This window comes from Poecilia reticulata, chromosome 10 (assembly GCF_904066995.2).
Source record: "Poecilia reticulata chromosome 10, P_reticulata-male-v2, whole genome shotgun sequence".
In the NCBI taxonomy this organism is placed as follows: domain Eukaryota; kingdom Metazoa; phylum Chordata; class Actinopteri; order Cyprinodontiformes; family Poeciliidae; genus Poecilia; species Poecilia reticulata.
In genome coordinates, this window is record NC_088839.1 from 22,090,408 (window position 1) to 22,106,254 (window position 15,847).

Genomic DNA, 15,847 nt, shown 5'->3' on the forward strand with positions numbered 1-15,847 from the left:
ATAGCTTTTGTCTCCTTCGATTAAAACTAAAAAGGTCGAGTATGTCATTTTGCTAGAATTCTCAGTTTTCTTCAAATAGTTTCACGCATGAGTGTTTTGCTGTTTGACGCTCTGTTAAGTCAACTGTAAAACACATTTGATAGCCAAGAATTATGCACTTTTATCAAAACAGTATTTAACATACCGTTGTTGAAATGGGGCAAATTTACTTTTTAACTTGTTTGCTGGCTTCTCAGAATCGAATTAATTTGCTGAGACATAGAATCGAATTAATTTGCTGAGACATACCTTCTTTTTTTGTAGACAGAATTTGACGCCACTTGGGGGCGCTCTGGTTTTAAAACGTACGCATTGACAGCAGAAAAAAAAATATTTCCAGTCATACACAACGGTAGAAAAGGTTACATTAACAATCAGCAAAAAAAAAAAAAAAAAAATTAAGTGGATGAGTGATATCGATTTGAAGTGATGGAATCATATTTAAGCATAGTTTTAAGCAAGTTTTAGTCGTCATTAGGAGAGGTTAAAGAGGTTTTTGGATACTTCAATAGAATCGATTACAGTTCTGATCCGCACTGCTTTAATGAATGTTTGAAAAGACATACATCTAAAAACATTCAACACAGTTTGTAATAGACAATACTACCACTGACAAAACGCACTAAATAAAAAAAAATCTTTAAAAGATCCTTCAAAAGTTTGGAATTTTGTTCTTTAGCTGAATATTAGACTTTTATTTTGGCGGGGCAAACCAAGTTCTTCCGGCTCATTCTCGAAGCGCTTTTTTTTCTGGTGGACGTCACATCCCCAAACAGATAGCTTGTGCTCTTCTATGGGACATCCCCTGATGTTAATTCAATTTCTCTACTACTTTAACAAATAAAATATAGCCAGGTTTCACTGAAACATGGCTGGTTTACCTCCGGGGGACCCGCAGCTGGTCTCAATGATCGTCAGTCATTTAAAAACACAGGGACTCTTCGACCAGTTCAGGAGGGACTGTCTAGCAGACGTTGATACAAAGGTAACGGTCGAAATCATAACTTCTTCTGTATCAGTGTTTATACTGCTCATGAAAAGATTATAGTTTAAGTAGATGTTCTGTTGTGTTTTATTAGTATTTTCAATCCGTATCATGTTTACTAAATATATTTTGCTAGTTCCTCAATGTGAGCTCTTTTTCCCTCATCGGATTTGTCTCAAAATGACTCTACAATTTTATTTGAATCTCAATTAGTTGTAAATGAAAAATACAAGATTATTAAATCTTTACAGAACCCACCGCATTGTACTTGTGACAATGAGTTTCTTGGGGTCCTCAAGCAACTACTGTCAACATGCCCACTTTGTAGATGACTTTGTAGCTTTTAGTTTGTCTGTGAGTGGATATTTGCGAAATACTTGTGATTAATGTTTTGCAGCCAGCTTACTTGAACCTGAAGCAAAGAGTGGACAACTTTGTCTCCAATCACCTCTCTAATCACACATGGAGCCCTCATCTGAACAAAAACCAGTTGAGAAACAACATCCGGCAGCTCGTTCTGCAGTAAGGGGAAAAACTGTACATTTTCTTATATCTTTTTTTTTTTTAAAAAAACACGTTTTTTTTTAATAATCAGTACTTTTGAAGCCAGATATTTATCATAAAGGCATGGTATTTTATTCCATCAGCCAGAACGTTTTAGTCACTTTTATTACTTCTTCAAAGTCAGAAACATACATACACTAAGATTACTCTTGACACAATTTTCCTCAAAGTACCACGTTTATCTGAAAGTATAAACCACATGAGAATGGACACATTGCTGTTTAGGCAGGAGGCGGTGGCTACTATTTCCAAAAAATACACTTTTTTTTTCCCGCACAAAAGGAAAAGACCTCTTGAAAATCCTGGCTGAAGCTGCTACAAGTGTCATTATACACAGCAAAGAAAGTTCAAATAGACAGCAGCACGAGAAAAGAATATTATGTAAAAGTATTGAAGCAACATCTCAAGAGCCATCGGGTCTTCCTCAGCATAACACAACACGCAAAGTGGCGTTATGAAAATGAAATTAGTTCTAACATTTAGGAAATTGAAATAATTTAGCTGATCTAAAACAGGAACATTTTTGTCTGGTTTAATCTCAGACAGTGAAAAAAAGAGTAGTGGTGTATAGTTTTTTTTTTTTTTTTAATGCAATCTTTGTTAATATTTGGTTTCAGTTACATGAATATGTGATTTTCTGACACTTGTATTTGTTTCCCTCACAGATCTGGAATGCTGGAGCAGGGGGTGGACAGGATTGTGGCCCAGGTGGTTGATCCCAAAGTCAATCACATCTTCAGGCCGCAGGTGGAGAGGGTGGTCCGTGAATTTCTGTCTCCGGGCAGCTGCCCGGAGGAGCCGCCACTTCCTCTGACACCAGCAGAGATCAAGACGGACAGCAGCGTTCCTGAACAACGTATGTAACTTTTCCTAAATTCCCTTGATGCTTTCTATGACTGCAGAATAATCTCTTTCTGTTTACTCTGCTACAAAATTCACAAATGGTCTTAAACGCGTATTGATTTGTCCACAGCTTCATCATCAGCTTCAACTCCCGGCAGCAACGCCATGTCCATCCTGGATACCATAACTTCTCTTAATCAGGAGGCAAACGTCAGGACCAGCTCAGCAGCCGAAAGAGGCGGTAAAACCCAAGTTCTGGATGAACCAATGGAGCTGGTGGAGGAAAACGAGCAAGACATGGAGGTTGTTGAAGAAAGTGACGATAACCAGGAAGGAAGGGCGCTGGAGGAGGCAGTGGGAGGAGAAATCCAAACAGCGGAAGTGAAGACAGAGAACTTAGAAGAGCAGATGGAAGAGGAAAAAGAACAACTAAAAGAGGAGGTTAAAACTGAGGAGGAGGAAGCAGGAGCTCCGGCGCCAGCAGAGGAAAAGAAAGAAAAACCTACAAGCAAAGTGAGTGAGAAGGTCTCGGATGAGAAGTCTGATGACGAGGGAGTGAAATCTACGAGTCAAGCCAAGCAGAAAGCCAGAGAGCGGATCAAAGAGGGTGAGCTCCCTTTATTTTTATGTTGTATGGACAAACAACTGCATAATTCACTGAGTACAGTACATTTGTGTTAATAGAGATATTTATTTTCTTGTTTTTCAATCAAAGTTCTTAATAAACCATTTCATTATACTTGTTTTTTTTTTTTAAAGAAGGGTGTTTCCACTACAAACATAACATTTTGTGACATAATTTTTAATTCTCATGTTTTAAATGTGTTCATTCATTGATTAGTTTTGGAAAGTTAAAGAAAAGGAAATAATTTATTATCAAATCTAGCTATTTTCCTACTATTTTATTTCTAAGATATCGTTTATATTCTTGTTGTAGAAATGATAGAACTATTACAGTCTCTTCCTGGAGGCGTTTCCAAACCTTGGTGCCTTATTACAAGGGGGGTATTCTTATGAAGCAAGTAGGTGGATAGATGTATTTGTGGCTGATCAGATCGGCCCGGGTTCAGTTATGGAAAGGAAGTAAGAGGTGGGTCAAAAATCTTTGCTGCCGCTCCTACCTCTGGTCATGAGGTGTGGATGAGGACCAAAAGAACGAGATCAGTAGAGATCTAGTCCATATACCAATATGTTTTTTTCAGACTAAACAAAGATTTGATATGATTGTGTTTATTTGGTTTGCAGAATACTCTTTGGAGGACTCGGACCTCGAAGGCCTGAGTGACATCACGGTGAGCTCCGTCCACACCAGCGACCTTTCCTCTTTCGAGGAGGAAAGTGACGTGGAGGAGCAGCTCTCCGATTCTTCCGAAGAGGGCCAGCTTCCGCCAGATGGTCTCTGCCTCCAGTTCTTCATTTTTGCTAAAATAATTTGAAACTTTTTATAAAGAGTCAGAGTTAGAGCTTTTTTGTTCTAGTGTGCATGTTGATTTGTCTGCAGATGAAGGTGAGAAAGCGGAGAGGAAACACACCAGTGAGGACGCGGAAGCCGAAGACAGGGAGCGTAAACCCCGCCGTAAAGCATATGTCCACAAACCCTTCCTCTACTCTCGTTACTATAGCGACTCGGATGATGAGGTCACTGTGGAGGAGCGTCGCAGATCTGCTGTGAGTTCACAAAAAATGTGGTTTAAACGACCAGAACTTTTGTTTTTCATGTTGATAGTACATTTTTAAGCTGCGCGGTCGCACAAAGAAAATGTAAATTTTTTGATTTGTTGATTTATCAGGCAAAAGACAAAGAAGAAAGGCTACTGAAGAGGCAGCAGAACAGAGAGCGAATGGAGGAGAAGCGCAAACAGAAAGCTGTGCAGGCTGAAGAGCAAGGTGAGTTTATTTGGGTCTTTGTCTTGGAATGATGCGTAAAAGGAACATTCTTCGTACAATTTCAACCAAAACACACAAATGTAATTTTTGTTTTAGAGCATCTGTTATTTCCAATTAATTTACCCTCAACCCAGGCTTTAATTAGGTCAACATTACCCCAACAATTACTTTTCTACACTCTTTATTTCATTCCCACATTTTCTAGTTAAATAGTTGGACATGCTTTGTCATATTCCAGTTACAAACTTCAATGTATTGTAGTGACATTTTCTATGAAGTGGAATGAAAATAATACATGTTTTTTTTATTGTTTATTTATTTATTTTTTTGTATTTAAATTTTTGACCTATTAAGTATTTTTGGTCTAGTTTACAGTGCAAACATCTTAATACACTTGAAATAATATAAACTACTTTGTTGTAAGTAAATAATTCCTCAATATTGAAAATAACTAGTTCCATATTGTTTGCCTTATAATAAGACAATTTTTCCCATGTTATAAGTACGAAGAATCTGCCAGTTGAATTAAAACCTTTTCATCAATATGAAGTTATTATTGGCCTACTTTTATATCTTGCTGAAAAGTTACTGTGAGTTACTTTTGTCTTATTTCAAGTGTTAGTATTTCAAATACTTAGTAAGATTTTATATGTTGTCAGTGTAACAGAAAACACGTGGAAGAAAGCCGAAACCTTGTTATATCATAGCTTGTTCATGTGTTTGAATGGCCTAGTCAAAGTTCAGACTTTTATCTCCAAGAATCTGTGAAAAGACTAGAAAATTGATGTTCACAGATGGACTCCTTCCGACCAGAGCGTGACTGAGACGAGCTAAATTCAAATATTTTGCACACGTCTTAAAGTGTTGAATACCATGTTGTAATTTCCTTTGCTGTGTGAATCTACTGCATCATTTAGCATCTTTTTATCTTAAACAGACAGCAAAAAAGCAAAGATTTCTGACGCTGCTGGAGTGGAGAGCCCTAAGGCCAAAGAAGCCCGCAAAGAGAAGAAGGTCCTGGAGAAAAAAATGGCGCTCAACAGGAAGAGGAAACTAGACTCAAGGTGTGTTACTAGAAGCTCCACTTCTAAAAACAGCAAGCACTTTAGATTTTTTTTTTTTTGAGGATTTCTAAGCTTTAAAAATGTTGTAAATGTCTTCCAGAAAAGAGGGAGATGTTTCAAGCAAGAAAAAAGGAGAAGCAGGAGAAATATCCCGGAAAGTGGTATGAGAACGCCAACAGAAAGAGGATCAAACATGTTTGTCATTTGGATGGGTGAGCTGTTACAAACCTCCATTTTGTCCTGTTGTTTTGAAATCCAGGAAGTGAAACCCTTGAATTCAAAGACCCCACAAGCTAAACTAGTGAGACATCTGTCCGAGTCTGCCTCGTCTGACGACCGACTTGGGCGGACGAGTGGCGGTGTCTCCGAAGATTCCTGCGACACAAAGAAGCTTCCTGACAAAAGCCAGACTCACTCCTTCATCCTGGATCTGGAACAAGGCTCCCAAGAGGCACTCAAGCATCGCTCGTTTGGAAAATTTGACCGTCTGCCCCGCAAAGAACGCAAGGAGAAGGAGCGCAGTCAGTCTGATGAACGTTCCAAGCTCAAACAGAAACACGAGAAGAAATCTGAGCATCCGGTGGAAGAACCTCTGCAGAAGGACAGCAGTGCTAAAGTTTCTTCTGAAGAAAAAGTCGAGAAGAAGCTTAAGGTCAAAACTGAGAAGAAAATCTCTGGAAGTACTCGAGAAGGAAAGGTGACAGAAGACGGCACTGACGAAGGAGGGGCTAAAGATGCCAGGAAGATAAAAGGAGGGTCTGTGGAGAAGGAGAAAATAAGAGAAAAAGAGAAGAGCAAAGAAAAGGAAAAAGCTAAATTTGAAAAATCTGCCTTTAAAAGTGATCTGAAGCAGCTGCTTCGCCCAGATTCTGCAGGGTCCTCTGAGGATCGCTCTGACAAGGAGCCTGGCTCTGACGTCAAGAAGAGAGAGAAACACTCCAAGGAAGGGTTGAAAAGGTCAAAGAGTCACTCTGAGGACAGGCCAGGAGACAAACCCAAATCTAAGCTAGACTGTGAGAAAGAACGGAGTAAAGCAGAGAGTCAGAAGACACAGAAACCAAACACCGAAGCTGACAAAGATCCTAAAAAAGCTAAGCCTGCAGATAAAGAGAAGAGTGCAGAAAAACCAAAGGCAAAATCCAAAGAAGAGGGAAAGTCTTCACTCTTAGTGAAGACAGAAAAGAAATCTCAAAGTCCCGATGTCAGAAGCGCTGGAGGATCTGCTGTCTGTAAACCTGAAGCAGCAAAAGAGAAGAAAAAAGATGGAAACACTAAAGAGCAGAAGAAAGTGTCTGAAGACGCCTCACATGAGAAACCAGAGCTTAAAATTTCTAAGAAGAAGCTGGAGAAGAAGGACAAAGTTCCAGAAAAGAAGGGCGAGAGTCCAGAAGACAAACCACAGAAAGACGACGGAGCGGAAACCTCGGATCAATCCGCCAAGTCTTCAGCCGTCGAGATGGAAGATCCACCGAAGAAACAACATCCTCTACAAGACACGAACACCGAGTCTGATCCTGTCGCCGCCACGGTCGCCACGTCCTTCTCAGACGACACCTGCGACGCTTTAAGTGACATCACCCCGGAGCCGTCCGAGGGAGAGACGGAGTCACGGCTCTGTGAGATGCCGGGGGTACCGGCCGAGGCCGACGCCCTGCTGGCGCTCATGGACGTCTGTACGTCAGCCGAGGCCAGGCTTCCATCTGCAGGCCTGAAAGAGGAAGTGACTCCCGAGATGGAGCTTCAGGACGCCGACATGAAGATGAAGGAGGCCGCTCTGACGCTGCTCTCCATGGATCCGGACAGCACGGTTTCATCCGCCCTAATTGTCCAAGACATGAGGGGGGAGTCGCCGCGGCGTTCGCCGGATCCACAGCAGATTGAAACGGCCGCAACCGAGGAGGAGAAGCGGGTCACTCCAGTGGAGCTCAATCAAGCAAGTCAGCAATCAGCAGCCACAGAAGAAGACGCCCTTTTCTCTCCAGAGGAAGAGTCTCTTCAAACTGAGCCTGAAACTACTGCATCTCAACAAGCTGCATCAGGCGAAGAAGAGATGCAGCTCTCTCCAGTGGAGGTAGCGCCGCAGGTTCAGCTTCATCCCACTGAAACTACGCTATCCGCAACAGGCGAGGAGGAGAATCCACCAAATGCAGCAAGTGGCAATGAAACCATAGCAACAGCATTTCCACAAGACGCTGCGGCTGAAGAGGAGAATCGGCTTTCTCCCGGTCAAACAGAATCAGAAGATGAGCTCACTGCAACTGAAGCTGCAGCTGAAGCCGCGTCTCCACAAACTGAAGCGGTGAAGCCGCCCTCTCCAGTGGAGGCAGAACCTCCAACTGAGCCTGTTGCAGCTGAAGTCTCAGTGGATGCACCTCAACAAGCTGTTGCACATGAAGAGGAAAGTCAAGCGTCTCCAGAGGAAACGGCATCTTTAACTGAGTTTACTGCCTCTGAAGCGACACCAGATGCAACTCAACAAACTGCTGCAGCAGGAGAGGAGCAGCAGCTCTCTCCAGTGGAGGCAGCACCTCTAACTGAGCTCACTGAAACTGAAAGATTACCAGCTGCTTCACACCTAGCTGTGGACGAGAAGCAGTTTTCTCCAGTTCAGATGGCACCAGAAGCCGAGCTTCCTGCACCCGTTACGGCATCGGCAGCCTCTCAGCAGGCTGAGAAAGAGAAGCTGGGCTCTCAAGTTCAAACAGCAGCTCAGGTTGAGATGAGTCCCACTGAACCTTCATCATCTGCGTCTCAACTTACTGCTACAGGTTTGTAGAAATGAATAAATCATTGAAGCTCAAAGTACCATTTTTTTTATTCCATAAAGTAGTCAATGAATACAATTTAAAAAATATTGACAAGATATTTTTCTAATGCTATAAGTGGAAAAAAAATCTTCCAATGGAACTGATAATTTTTGTCAGTATTACAGAATTATTGACTTAAAACAAGCTCTTAAAAAAGTTACTTGTAACTTGCATCTGTTTATGGACGACTCAGAACACTCAGAATCCAAGACGGACACCGTTGAGTCGGACATGTCGGAGACGGCTCCACCGCCGGTAATTAAAGAAGCTTTAAATCACCGAAACATTCAGTGGTATTAACACTGCTATCAGTGGAAAAACTATGGCTGTGTTTCTCTACAGGAGGATGAATCCACTTCAGATAAACGTCCAGCTCATTTTGAGGATGAAGTAATGGAAGCTGGTGAGATTTCAGCAGACGGAATAATAATAATAGCAGCACCAGCAGACAAAGATGAGGGTAAATTCTTAAATATGGTTTTTATTCTACTTTTGTTTGCCGTTTAGATCTTCTGAAATAGGCTTTCGGTTTGACAACCTTTTTTTCCCGATCAGCGTTGTTACCTGTTGTTGAGCCAGAAACGGGAGAAATCACCAGCAGCAGAGAGAGCTCGGTTTCTGACTCCACTCAGCAAATCTCCCAGATCCCCAGTAAAACTGGTGAGTTTTACTTCCTGGCGGACTGATGTTGACTTGAACGTTTCAGCTGCCATTTTCTTGTATTAACCTTGTCTTGTCCTAAAGAACAAGAAGAACAAAATGCTGCAGTCCCAGAAACCAGCAACGAGGTGAGCAGAGAACAACGCTACGGCGAAACAAATATAACTTACTTTGGTTCATTTCAAGGATAAGTTCTGACACTTATCAACTTTTAAATTCTAGGGAGTGAAGGGAGAAGGGGAGGAAAACCAGACAAAAGATGATCAGTGTAAGGTTTCATCAAATACGCTGTTTTTATTGAATCAAAGAATTGTGTTTAGCCACTTATTTTTAATCATATTCATATATAGGTGAAACTCAGAGTAAAACAGTGGAAGAGGATAGTGAAAATAACCAGACAAGGACTGATGATTGTAAGAAAAAATTATTCCAGTTTTATCAAATTCATTCTTTATTTAAATGAAAAAAAAAATAGTAAGGAATTATTTTCCTTTCTTATGTAGGTGAACCTGAGAGTAAGACACCAGAGGGAGGTGATATGGAAAAGGTAAGTCATAGTCTTTTTATTAGCTCTAAAGTTTGCTCCAACCAATCGTAATCATTATTATTATAATTTATATGTATTTCTCTGCTTCAACTTGGTGTAGATGGAAGTTGACATATCTGACAAAGCTGAGTCTGGAGAAACAAACCCGGAGGCCAAATTAGTGAAACAAATCAGTGAGTCCAATGTTTATTTTTCTATTCTTGCATATGATTCTATGTTTAAGTCTGATTTTTCTCTTCCTCCTGCAAAATATTCTTCCTTTTGCACTTAATCTATTTTTGCTGTATCTGCCTGGACCTTGCAGGTAATGTCTCGAGCACAGACAGTCAGGGAGATGGGAAGAGCTCAGACGTGTCAGAAAAGGTGGGCTGCTTAACATCCAGCTTTATATTTTTAAGTGAAAATATTTGTCTGATGACTCGGCTTTCATCAGGAACAATTTTGTTTTACAGGAAGAGAAGACTGAAAGAAGAAGAGGACGTAAGAGAAAGCTTTCAGTTAAAAGTGGTACGTTTAGTTTCGTTTATTATTATACTTTTATCAAACTTTAAGCTTCCGAAGCTTTTGTTTTGGCTCTATTTGAAACATTTTTAAATACAAGAAATTAATTAATACTAACGAGGTAGATTGAAATATTACCTCGCGTGTCTTTAAGTTAGCGTTTGGAAAATGTCAGTTTTAACAGAGCATCACTCTACCAGCACCGTCCTTTACAGTTTGTATGGTGATCTGTTTCTGAAATGTTAGTTTCACAACAAATGTACTGAGACTCGCTAAAACACTTCAGTGTTACAAAATCCAACAACAGGAAACATCACCGTATGCATCATAACAGAAAATCCATCTAAATAAAAATATCAACAATGAATGTGGGCGAAATTGAGCCATAGTGAAGTTCTGCTGTTATTTTTCACACAGCAGACGGCACCAAGGATGAAAAGGATGAACAGCGGTGTGTTGAGGCAAGTCTGATCTGTTGATCAGATTTTAGTTTTATTGTCAAAAAAACATTGAGGTTAAAACGTTGGGGTTATGTTATCTTAAATCATTAGGAAAGTGAGCAGGAGGTAAAAACACCTCGCAGAGGGCGATCGTCCAGAAACGCGGAGCAGCTGGAGAAGGAGCAACAGAAAGAAGGGGAGAGATCGGAGAAGACGCCGGGTCGCAGAGGAAGGCGTCCAGGAGCCGGAGCTAAAGAGGCAACAGACGGTGGGTCGGCCATGTTTGATAAAGAAGATATTTCAAATTTGAAAACGATGACATTACAAACAAACACAATTTTGACAATGAGGCATATAGTTGAGATTCTCTTGACCTAAAAACAAATTAACATTTTTATTAATGCCTACATCATTCTGTGCCATTTTTTGCCCCAATAATAAGAAAGTGAAATGGTAAAATGAAGTGTGATTTCTCTTCTCTCTGGTAGTGTTTTTGACTATGTTACAGCTGACTCTGTTAGCAGGTTGACCTGTCCTTGGAGGACTGGGTAATGTTTGAGTTTCTGTTCTCTGATGTTTTTGTCAAAATTTTTAACTTTAGATAATCAGGAGGAAAACGAAGCAAAAGTCGAGGACAGCGCTGGTCAGACAGCATCGCTCAAAGAAGCGGAAAAAGAAGAGGTTGGTTCAGAATATGATGTATTTATGTGGAGCTGCAGCTTTTATAGCAAGTGTTTTGCTCATAATAATCACATAATGCATAAGAAATGTACTAAATTTTGAACTGCAAAACTTCAAATGCCTTCATTTCCTTAAAAAAAGTTTCACTTTTAACCTTTTCAGAGCCCTGAATATAAATGTGAAGCACAGAAAAGTAATCAAAGCCAAAGCGAAGTCAGCCTGCCTTCTCCTGCTGCAGACGAACTTGAAGTTACTGGAAAGTCAGACCCCCAGGAGAGCGGCGACACGCGTGAGTTTGTTTTACTATCACAGTGGGGCTAATTTTAGTTTATTCGGCAAAGTGAAGCTCTTGAGTTGAGAAGGAAACGCTGGTAGCGGTTCAAAATCACAGAAAAAAAAAAGCCTGTTATGTGATTAGAAAGAATTCCCTCCTCTTGTGTGGAAATGTGTGGATTCAGGCTGACTGAAATGCAAACTGGGCTTCTGCAGGCGCTAAAGTTGCGTATGAAGAATGAAAACTGTGTTCCTGGGGACATAAAACGTGATTTTTTTTTGTAATTAATCGGAGAACTCTGGACTTCTTTTACTGAGACCACAGACTCCCTTTAATTAGCCAAAATGTTTTAGATCATTTATCCCACATTTCACTTGCATGTAAAGTGTAAATGTGTCTTTAGAAACAGTTTTCGCTGTTGAGCCTCAGCAATCTAAGATTAACACAATTCTTCTGATATGAGAAGGAAAAAAGACAAGACAGTCTGAAACCTCAGTCAGAATTACTATCATTGTATGATTTTGACAAATACTCAGTTATGAAATACACTTTTAAAGTAATTAGCTTTTATGGCTCAGAGACGTTATGTGTAACATCTCCAAACTTAAAAATTAACAGTTGATTTTTGCAGTTTTTTTACAAAGAAATTTGCAAAAATCATTTTGCAGTTCTTGGTTATAAACGTTTATTTTATAACCACTTGCAAATCTTTGTATGAGAAGATTTTTTGTCGTTGCACATCATACAGTAGGCCATGTTTAAATTCCAGGTAAACAAGGAGTGAAGAGGAAGAGGTCAGAGGAAACGGAGGAGTCTGGAGAGGTGAGAGGTTTTAATTTTTCTTTTTACTTTTGGACCAAACTGCTGCTGTTGTGTTTTAATTTCCCCAATTTTCAATTCTGCAGGAAACGGAGGCTCAGCAGGGCCTGGCAGAGGGTGAACAAGAACAAAGTGAGGAACAAGATAACAAAAATGAAGATGAGAAACTCATTAAAAAGAAATAAAGCATAGATTGCTTACTGTGGTGTTACGGATGAATCCTTATAAAACATAAAACGTTTTTTCCCCCCGAGCAGTCTCCACCTCTCAGAGCCATTCAGAAGATGTGAAAGAGGAAAGCTGCAGTGAGAAGAAGCCAGATAATGTATGTTGGCAATGAAATAGAAACTTCCGATTATATTTAGCTGCCAATTTTAATACGTTCTGTTATTAGTACTTCTCTTTTATGTGGAAATCTATTTTTGATCAGTCTGCGGAGCAGCAAGACCCAGAGGCAGCTCCAAAGAAACGGAGGGGACGGCCACCAAAGGCAGCTGCTGTTGCTGCTGCCGCCGCCGCAGATGATTCAGGTAAATAAAGAAGAAAAATAACAGAGCAAAACATTTAAAATATTTTTTAGCTCTATTTATGCAATCCGCGCACTCCCTCAAAAGAACAAAAACAAAATTGGGTTTGATATTTTAAAATCTCTACTTTGATGTGCCTAATAACTTTGATGAAGTTAAGCTGTTTGTGTTGTTAAATGATTTTCAAGACGTCTCTAAACTGACTTTTGCATGTTAAGCTTTAAATTTTAACAATTATTTCTATAGTTAAAAAGGAGAGTGAAAAGGAAAAGGAGCAAAATGATGAAGAGGGGGAGGAAAGCGACAACAAAGAAGACGGGGAGAAGGGAGTTGCAACCAAAACAACGACTCGGTCTGCAGCTCGCCTCGAAGCCGAAAGGTAATTTTAAGTTTTCTCTAATAAATTAACTGTAAAGATCAGCCTCAGCCATGGGTCCCTTTTTCTTAAATCTGCTGGAAAGAGCGAAAGCAAAAACGGACCCGTTCATCTGTGGTGGTACACAAATATCTGATCAGTGAAGGTCTTAATATCTTCAGACTGAAGAACCCATTGACGTCGTTTCATCACATTTAATGAGAGCAGGGAAGATTTAGCACTAAAGCAATAATTTTGTTTTACTGCTCCTCAGAAACAAGCCAAGTAAACCCTCCACCCGGGCGAGTCGACAGAGCGGTAAAGAGGAGACCACAGCTGGCACACGGTGAGTCCGTCTCATTGAGGTTCAGCAGCACCAACGAGCTTTCAGGAGCAGGCGACCAAAAGTGACTGCAACCGGATGCCGTTTCTCCCTAAAAAGAACATTTTATTCAAACGCTTTCCTGGAACCTCGCGTTATTAGTTCCCAGAATGAAAAGAATAAATCTGTCCCGTGAACTGTAGGAAAACAGGTTAAACCCGAGCCGAATTTTTTGATCGGCTTGCTAATGCTTTTTGGAGTCTTTCAAGTGAGAAGCTGTCTATTCCTGTTTTTTAGGGAAAAGAAGTCAAAAATTATTTCTTTTGAGTTTTTCCTGAATTTTCTCTCAGGGGAAAAACCCGCTAATCTTAACAATTATTTGACGCATTCATCTTCAAGTTCAGCTTAGAAACATTAAAAAAGTTCAATACTTAAAAAAAAAAGAAGCAGTTTTTGTTCCAATATTTTTCCTGATTTATTTATTTTATTTTTGTCATACTTTTTTTTACATTAAAGTTGTACATTAATGCTGGAGTCAAGACCGATTTAGCTACTATCAAGATGTCTGACATTTATTTCTTCTTTTTATTCAAAGAATTAAAAGAGTAATATGAATCCAACATGTAATAAATTGATCATAGAAGGTGTAGAATAACAACATTCAGTCAGAAATGCATACAAAGTTCAGGATTTTATGCAAAATAACAGTTTATTGGCATTATTAGGCCATCACTTGTATTCAAACTAAAGTTTAAAATAAAGACATGAAATGAAGAGGCTGTGTGTTATTTGCATTGAATGCACTGCAATAAGGCATGTTTTATGCAGGTCTAAGCATACATTGAAGACCACTGCATTAAAGTCACATATTTCATTAAAACTAAAAGTAGACTTATTTCCTCACGTCAACAAAGTCAAAAAAATATTTTTTGTCATTGAAGAAACTTTATGATTCTGGTTGTGATTGGAAAGATTGCATTTTTATGGTAAAATACATTTTGATTATGTGATTCTTTGTGTCTTTTGAGATTTTTTTTTTTCTGCTGGTTTTTAGAGCAGATTTTTATTTTCTTTATCACAGTTATCTTTCTTTACTCTCGATCTGAAACGGCTTCTTTGAGGGAATTGGTTTCTGGCAAAACTTTGTTATTGTTGTTGTTTCAGTCCATATTTTTGGTGGAAAGTCTTCAGTTTGTGTTCATGTAGCAGGTACTGAGCGACTTCTTCACAAATAACCGTTGAATTAACAAACGTACCTACACTCCGTCCTTGTTTCCCTCCTGCAGCGGGACGAGGGCCCAGGGTTCAGCCAAGGGGGGCCGTAAACCGGAGACTAGCCCCCCTGCTGTGCGAGCACGGGGAGGACAGAAATCAGAGGAGCCCCCTTCGAAGAGAGCCAAACGCTGAGACCTCTGACAGCGGTGGAGCAGCGCACCCCCTCAGTGTTGTTTTTACTCCGCTTATTCAGAGACTTTCGCAGTCAGTCGGCGTTTTGAAACTGTTTGTGCTTCATTGACTGTCAGTATCGAAAGCCTCTGGATGTTATTATGCACTCTGCTCTGATGGCTGAGTGTAAACCAGAGGATCAGTGAGGAATCCCTCAGAATGCTTTCTGCTGCCGCGCGCCCATATGGTTCGGATCACACTCATCATTCCACGGTTTATTCAGTAATTCCCAGTGAACCGGAGCATTTCAGACCAATCAAAGGCCTAATGTGCAGCCGAGCTGAGCTTTGAGATAAATAGGCAGCATCAGAATTAACTGTCAGTCAGCAGAGAGGCCACATCTCAGTCAGACGTCTGTTACCCCGACACACACTTGGTGCTAAAAGCACCCAATCTTTGCTGTGCGTTTTATTTCTTGTTATTCATTCTGTGAATGAAAAGTAAACAGATTTCCCATCACTTTTTTCTTTCTTTCTTTTTTTTTTTTTATATAGCCACTAAAAAAAAGTATTAGTAAAAGAGAGCTGCAGGAGTTTTGATGTAACTGTTGGCATTTTTAACAGCTGCTGCAAATAAAATACAGTTTTTATGCCATAAATCCCAATAAACACATTTGTTTCAGGATTGTAAAGTAGTCGGTAAGAGATTTGTTTTGGTTGTTATGTATATTCACTGTTTTTATAATTTTTTTAGTTGTTTTGTTTTACAATAAATTCTCATCTGGACCTTTTTTGTGAATATCTGCAGATATTTACGTAGTTTTCTTTTTGTATTTATTGTACTAACTTAAGAGAGAAAATATAAGCAACCACTCTATTCACAACATTAACATATCAGTTTATGTTTGAAATGGGATAGGAAGAAGTGCAAAATTATTAATTTCTATCCAAGTATCTCAAAATCAAAGTTGTTCCCGTCTCATCGTGTTGAAGGAGCCATCAGGCATCCTACTTGTTAAAACATTCAACATTGGTCTTAAACATGCCTAACTTTAACATGAAATTACAAGTGACATTTTGTTTTCCTACTGCAAAGAGACATTGTACAACAGACACAAACATGACATGTCCATCAAACCCCCAACTA

The 15,847-nt window shown here is 39.8% G+C and overlaps 1 protein-coding gene across 4 annotated transcripts; it reads left to right on the forward strand.

The window, feature by feature from the left end:
* Positions 1-723: 723 nt before the first annotated feature.
* Positions 724-15,499, forward strand: bod1l1 (biorientation of chromosomes in cell division 1-like 1). Of its 4 annotated transcripts, none has more exons than XM_017307248.2 (31): positions 724-1,024; positions 1,422-1,546; positions 2,254-2,444; positions 2,562-3,038; positions 3,677-3,826; positions 3,933-4,099; positions 4,222-4,318; positions 5,256-5,382; positions 5,483-5,543; positions 5,642-8,150; positions 8,383-8,444; positions 8,532-8,649; positions 8,745-8,849; positions 8,934-8,977; positions 9,072-9,117; positions 9,200-9,262; positions 9,353-9,396; positions 9,497-9,569; positions 9,701-9,759; positions 9,849-9,903; positions 10,318-10,358; positions 10,449-10,605; positions 10,939-11,018; positions 11,181-11,307; positions 12,062-12,114; positions 12,198-12,243; positions 12,366-12,436; positions 12,542-12,641; positions 12,885-13,017; positions 13,268-13,339; positions 14,602-15,499. In XM_017307248.2, the coding sequence occupies exons 1-31, from the start codon at positions 908-910 to the stop codon at positions 14,720-14,722; spliced, it is 5,691 nt and encodes a 1,896-aa protein (XP_017162737.2). In that variant the 5' UTR covers positions 724-907; the 3' UTR covers positions 14,723-15,499. The 4 variants fall into 4 exon arrangements, with proteins under 4 accessions (XP_017162737.2, XP_017162738.2, XP_017162736.2 ...); XM_017307249.2 differs by having other exon boundaries at positions 725-1,024; positions 8,392-8,444; positions 10,315-10,358; XM_017307247.2 differs by having other exon boundaries at positions 745-1,024; positions 10,315-10,358.
* Positions 15,500-15,847: the final 348 nt, after the last annotated feature.